Below are 6,984 nucleotides of genomic sequence, written 5' to 3' on the forward strand. Positions count from 1 at the left end.
CAGCACAGGCCTTTGAACTAATAATTTGGGTTTTATTCTTTCATCTTTCATGAAACTGAGGAAGTTGTGTGTCATTTACAATGCTGTTCCCTGTGCAGCACTTAATTTTATTCTTATTTTTTATATTGCACAATATTACATGCAATTTTTTTTATAGCAGGATCAAATATTATAGCAGTAAAATATGTATTACAGCGACTTCATTTTTATAATGTGGTATAGTAATATAAATGCAGCAGCTTCTATCTGCATCTAGTAACTCAGTAAAATTTCTAATGCTGGAGTATAAAGCTGACAGCTTCACTCTAAATCATGTACAATTACAGTGCACTCACTTATATCATTGCATCAGACACCTTTGAGCTATATTTGTTTTATGGAATTCTGACAGTGTTAATGTTTCTCATCTAACAGACTTTCCAGGCTGCTATCAATCAAGTGTTTCCTGCAGAAGAGGATAGCAAAAAGGATGTAGAAGATAATTGTAAGTTATGAATTTAAAAATAAATTATTTATTTGAAAAAAAAAAATCTGCCATGAAGAGAATATTGTTTCCTTACAAACTTCCTGGTTTTTCCTTGTAGTCTTCAGTTGAATTTAAGTATGACCTTTACTAGTCCTTTAAACTTATTAAAGTCAGCCCATTTTAAATATAATTTATTGTGGTTTTTAGTTTTCAGCTGGACACTTTAAAGGAACTGATGGTTCCCCCAGAAGTATTTCAGATGTCACCTAACTACCTCAGGATCAATTGTGTTCAGCATTATAGGAGTAACTGTATTTTTTTATACTGTGGCAAAAGACTTACTTGGTTTATCAGCAATACAACATTTTCCTGCATGTAACCCAATTCTCAGATAGCATTCCTGTGGAAGTGCGAGTAATGGAAAATAAATTTTAAGATAACTCCCCAAATTAGAGATGGGAATCCAAACCAATCAGGGCCACTGGAAAAGGAAATAGTTGAATTGGGTGCAAGAATGCAGCTGGAGAAGTTTGGAGGTGAACTTGTAGATAACAGTGAGATTTATTACAGAGGACTTTTATTTTCTTAAATGTTTTGTAGTCAGATGGATGGAAATGGCAGCCAAATCAGGGGAGACGGGAGAGAATACTGAGAAAGCTGAGTAAGCACCAGGATCAGTTTTTAGAAAACTATTTAACAAATATTTTGCTGCTGCTGCTCTGTGTGAGCAAATCACAGAATCTCTCCTGTCTTGAATACCTGATGAAGGCAAATCTTTCCAACATTTCCTGCAGCATTCACTGGTTGGTAAAAATATTGATGACTTTGTAAATAACAGGCAAAAGTAGCTTCTATTGTTCTTCAGTTAAAATAGAGGCTGATAGTCTGAAAGTTGTTTAGGTGATGGAACCACAATTCCTGTCTTGGAATAGGGTTTAGTATTTATATCCCATGACAGGAAATACAGCTGTTACAGCTGCTCTATAAGAAACAAAAAGAAGAGATCTGAGTCTTATGATTTGACTTAGATGGTGCAGTGTTATTACAGTTAGAACCAAGCTGGTAGCCTTGCTTCCAGTTGCTTATATTTTTGCAAACAGGATGTGGGATGAAACTTTTCAAAGCTGGCATCTGCATTCTCTGCACATGATGATTGCTAGGGAAATGCCTTTCATCTGTGCATCTGTCACAACGATTTTACTGAGATGTCCTGGCACCTCAGTCTCCTAGTCAGGGAATAGAAATTTGGAGTGAGATTATGGAAATCGTTTGAGATTCCAGCAGAATATTTTTTAATTATGTTAGTCAGAGAAAATGTCTTCTTTGGCTTACTAAGTAAAACTTAAAAATACTTTGTCCAGTAATCCTTTCTTTATCAAACATTATTTTGACATTTCTAATGTATTCTCACTTGCTGCTCACTAATTGCAGTTTATCTGCAGGATATGTGAATCCCAGCTTCATTTTCCTTCCCTGTCAGAGAGCATTTGTGCTGAGTGTTGTTGATCTTTAAGAAAAAAAAAAAATCTATACTGGGTCCTTATAATACTGTCCTGAAAAATCCTGAAAGACTGGTTAATAATACACTTACCATTCCAAGCTATGCTTTAGTGATTAACTTCCTTCTAGGAACTAATTTGCTGACATTCTTCTTTTTTGCACCCTTTGTCTTCCATATCCCAAATGCACTGGCTGCAAGCAGCACCTCTTTGAGTATCTAGCCCTTCCTCAAATGAGAATTTTTAGTAAATATTGCAAACAGCAGAGAAACAAAGCATTTACTTCTTTGTATTTTTGTGATTCACACTCCTCTTTTGGCCACCCTTGCAATTACGTGATAAAATAATTTTCCATACAAATCCTGCTTCAGTGTGTTTGCAGGAAAGTCAGTGTGAGTAAATTTGACATTGATACTTCCTAGCTTTTAGTGCCTGACTTCACTTATGTGAACTTTGTGTGTGTATGAGTAAATGTATGGGCAACTAAATCCACATACATACACTGGTTATATTTAGGCATGAGCCATATGAATATTCAGAATTCACTCTTTGACTTCCTGTGCCTCTGGATATGTATGTCTCTTTTAAAGGATTTATTCTAAATGAGGAACATTTTGAAGTTGCTGACATAAGCCTTAGTTTGCATGTCTTCAGTGGAGGTGGTGACATTCCCTCTAGGAACAAGCTCCCATTGCACACTGAGTCTGTAGGTATAACTGCTTGGACAAGGATTTGCAAAGAGACTACTGGAAACACAATGAAATTTGAAGTCCTTTTCTGTTTACGTAAGCATCCTAATAAAAAGCTGATGATTAAGTCTTTCCTTTAACTCATGTTGCAAACTCTGAGAGGTTCTTAAGAAGAGTCCCAACCCCTCCTATCATGGGCTGGGACACCTCCCCACTAGACCAGGTTGCTCAAGGTTTCATCCAACCTGGTTTTGAACACTGCCAGGGCTGGGGCAGCCACAGCCTCCCTGGGCAACCTGTTCCAGTATCTTAGCACCCTCACAGGAAAAACCTTTTTCCTAATATCTAACCTAAATTTCTCCTCCTTCAATTTGAACCCATTACCCCTTGTCCTATTGTTGCAGTTCCTAACAGAGTCCCTCTCTGGCTCACCTGTAGTCCCTTCAGATATTGAAAGGCTACTATGGGGTCTCTGCACAGTCTTCTCTTCTCCAGGCTGAACAACCCCAACTTCCTCAGCCTGTCTTCATAGCATAATGCTCTAGACTATGATTGTATGATACAGGCAAAGGAGTTGATAGACAATTACTCTATAATTGTTTCTTATCTCAATACTGAGAATCCAAATGACTTAACTTTTGGAGTTTGCTTATTTTTTAACACCCTGTTCTCCCCCAGGCATTCACGGGGGGAGAAGGAGACTTTAACTTTATTAGAGCAAGCAGAAGTTTCTGTTTCTGCCCCATTTTCTTGTAATGTCTCTCTCTTGGGATGATTTTATTAAATGAGATGAAGGCAGATCTGCAGTTTGTGGTCCCAGTGCTGTTTTCTCAGTTCTGTCAACTGAGTGTGCCTGGGGAGGGGAGGGCAAGTCCTGCTGTGCAGTGCTGGGTGTCTGCTCTTGATTGCTGCACCCATCAGTGACCATGCAGTTTCAGGGGGATGTTTCCCTGCTGGGGTGGCAGGGGAAAAGCCCAGGGGATGGGAGTCAACTTGCTGCTTCATGAAGGAATTGTGCATAGGCACAGTTTCAAGGCTGTTGTGATCCAAAGGGAGAATTTGCTTAGTGTGAAGCTAAAGTGTGCCTTCTGTGCCTTTGCCAACACAGGAATACGAGCGCAAGGGATTTTGTGGAGGAAGATGTTTTCCTCTGAACAACATAGGAGCTGGAATGTCCTTTGAGAAGCATGGATGATTCCAGGCATTTGAAGCAAAGCTGTATTTAGTCATGCCAGGGAAGGAAAGTCTGTTATTTAGTGAAGCTATACAAGCCAAAGAGAGCCTGCAATTGGCTGCTGAGCCTGACTTTGCTTCAGGCCAGCCTGATGTGCCTGTTTGGTGTGGGTAGTAGGAGACAGAGCCTTGACCACTCCTTGGTCCACTGCAGAAGGAAGGGCAAAAGATTGAAAATATAAACAGAGATGCTTTTGAGAAGCACCCATCATCCTTTGCCAGTATATTCTGGTTCAGCCGGAGGAGTATTGAAGGAGATGTTTAGAGCTGCTTACTGAGTTTCAGGCATCCTTGCAGGGTGAGGTGTCTGGGCAGACTGACTTTAGGTCATATGAACTGGGAGCCCTTCTTGCACGTTTGTGTACATAAGTCAGAATACTTTGTTTGGCTACTGGAGCCCTTGAGAAATCCAGTCCAACTTGAAACAACTTTGTTGGTCATTATAGATGAGAGGTGCATATGTGACCCTTGTGTGAGGTGCAGGGTAGCAGTTATTATTACAGTCACAGTGCTTACTCCATTTACAGTAGTTAGATATATAAAACTTTTTAAGTGGCTCCAATACTGTAAGGTTTATCAGTATGGCAGTCAGTCAGTTGTAACTAGAGAAAATAGTGCTGTGCATTTGAATTTTAAGCAGTGAGATAAAAAGGATTGAGCATATTTGAGAATGGAGGCTGTGTAATGAGGAGTGCCCTAGGTTTGGGGATAATGTTTTTAACAGTGTTGCAATGGGAACTGGTAATCATGGCTGTAATTAAGGTTGCTGACACTTTCCAGAGCTTTATAGCTGAAAACAAGGACCTGTATTGCCTGATTGTGAACCTGTATGGTCTGAAGCTTTCTGTACCAATTTCTCTGAGGAGGCCTAGCAGCAACAAAATTCAGAATTGTAGCAGGAAAGGTTGGGTTGGTGCCTGGTGGTGCAATGATGCCTGTTGCTGTCTCCAGACAGTTTTCTTGATTAGATGTTTATATTCGCCGATTCAAAAATCACCAGGAGCCAGCTGTTATTCCAAATGTCTCTTGGGCAGCATTACCCTAGGGATGCTCTGGATGAGATTGGAGAAGGGAGCTGGATGGAAGAAAACACCCATTGCTAGGGATTTTGGTAGGCACCAATTTCTGTGCATAGGGGCAGGTGTGAAGGGACACACACTATATCCGACTGAGGCTGGTAAAAAGAGTTTATGCTGAGCAGATCCTGTGTCTCCTGCAGTCTGACTCTTTGTTCAGCAACTTTTCTGTAACTCTAATTGCCCAGTAAAGAGCAGGTATGTGGTTCTTAAAGTCTATATTGAATCAGCAGTTCTGCCTCAAGACAGTGTGAAGAAATGATAGGATTAAACTGTAACCAAAGAGAAGGGAAATAAAATTCTCCTTAATCCTTAGTCTTGGTTTTTTCATCTGTAAAAGAAGACAGTCCTGAGCTATTAATGGTATGTGACTGCATTTTTCTTTCAGGTTCCCTGATGTATTTAAATGAGGCCACTCTCCTTCACAATATCAAAGTTCGATACAGTAAGGACAGAATTTACGTAAGTATTGTGTGTCATGACAACCAGTCTAATATAGGCATCCTTCTAAAAATTCAACAACTGTTTCCAATTCTGTTTTTTTCCTATAACAGAACAGTTAGCATGGAAAGGTTGAGGTTTTAGGCCTTTTTTTTTCTTGTCACCTTTTTTCCCCTCTTACATGATATTAATCACATTAATGCTAGCTAATTTTTACCAGGCAGAGCAATAGATTTTTCTCTACATGCCTGTCCATGTGCAACCATAGCACAGCATTGTAGCACAAAGCTCTGATCCTACAGGTAACTTCCTTCACTGTTAACAAAGATGGTTTTCTCTCTTCATTATTTTTGAACGAAGCAAACAGGTGCCGTCTTTGACACCTCCTAGCTCAGATGTCCAACTTAATCTTTTATATTGCTATCAAATTGCCTAATTGTACTTAATGAATTCTGACTAAATTACATTTTGTCCTTGCCATCTGCCTGAACACTGACAGCTGTGAAACAGAAGAAAGATAAGGGTTTTCTTTCTCTCTTATTTTTTTGCTAATAGAAAGCTGGGTACGGACAAAACAAAACAGTTCTACGTATCTTTTAAATGTCTGTGTTAAAATGGTCAACTTTTCTTTTAACATACTGTTGTAAAATTAATTTAAACCCTTTTATATAAATAAAAAAAGAAAGTCTAGTTGTTTTCCTCTCTTGCAGTGAATTTACATAGCTATAAATTTTTTATGGCTCAAGATCAAGCACCAGCTTTAAAATAAATAAATAAAAATGGCCATTTGAATGCTGTTCTGGAAAAATAAGACTTAACAAAACCCAACCAAACTAAACAATAAAAATCCTCTAAGGAAGTAAAATCCTGAATCTAAACTGGTTATGAGGCAGGACACTATTTTGGTTCATAAAGCCTTTCTTCATTGTAAACAAGTACTACTAATATGTTGTCCAGAGCAGGTATATTTTCTGGAGGAAAAAAAGCAAAGAAAAAAAGCTGTTTTTTCCCCCCCCCAGTTTATATTTTGACTACCTTTCCATTGTAAATGTTTTTGCCTTTTGCTTAATCCTGGTAAACACTATTCACCTTGTTCTTAAAAAGAAAATTAATATTAGTACTTTCAGCTCTGGAAGAACAGTTTTCCTTTAGTGAAATAAGTGCTGAAAACAGAAACATCTAAGAAATGTCGTATGTTTTGTGTGACACAGTCTTCTGTTAACATATCATGATAGTGTCCAAATTTGAGTTGTCTAAGGGTATTCTCACTAACAACAAAGCAAATAGGTTATTCCAGGTGAAGGTTTGCTGAAGGTTTATCTGGTTTTCTTCAGACCTTTTCCAGCAAATCTGCTTTTTTCTAATGTAGATATAAAAGGCTTTTTCAGAAACATTAAGCCCCCCTTATTTCAGTCTTCCTTGTCCTATGGAAAGGTAAAAAGCAGACTTCATTTGACATTCTTCTCAAATTCCTTCTCTATGAGAGAACATTTGCATTCTGTGTTTCTCCCTGTGGAAGCAGCCATAGCTAATTTTCTTTTGGCTGAATGCTTTTATTGCCTGAGTGTGTTCCAGGCAGG

At 38.6% G+C, this 6,984-nt stretch overlaps 1 protein-coding gene across 3 annotated transcripts in view; it reads left to right on the forward strand.

The window, feature by feature from the left end:
- Nucleotides 1-6,984, forward strand: part of MYO6 (myosin VI) — a 77,476-nt gene that overhangs the window by 6,185 nt on the left and 64,307 nt on the right. For all 3 annotated transcript variants that reach the window (XM_009076943.1, XM_009076950.1, XM_009076958.1), the window contains exons 2-3: nt 415-484; nt 5,352-5,425. In XM_009076943.1, the coding sequence (XP_009075191.1) occupies nt 415-484; nt 5,352-5,425 (144 nt within the window). The remainder of the gene's footprint in view (nt 1-414; nt 485-5,351; nt 5,426-6,984) is intronic.

Source organism: Acanthisitta chloris, unplaced genomic scaffold, assembly GCF_000695815.1.
Source record: "Acanthisitta chloris isolate BGI_N310 unplaced genomic scaffold, ASM69581v1 scaffold12280, whole genome shotgun sequence".
NCBI classification, from domain to species: domain Eukaryota; kingdom Metazoa; phylum Chordata; class Aves; order Passeriformes; family Acanthisittidae; genus Acanthisitta; species Acanthisitta chloris.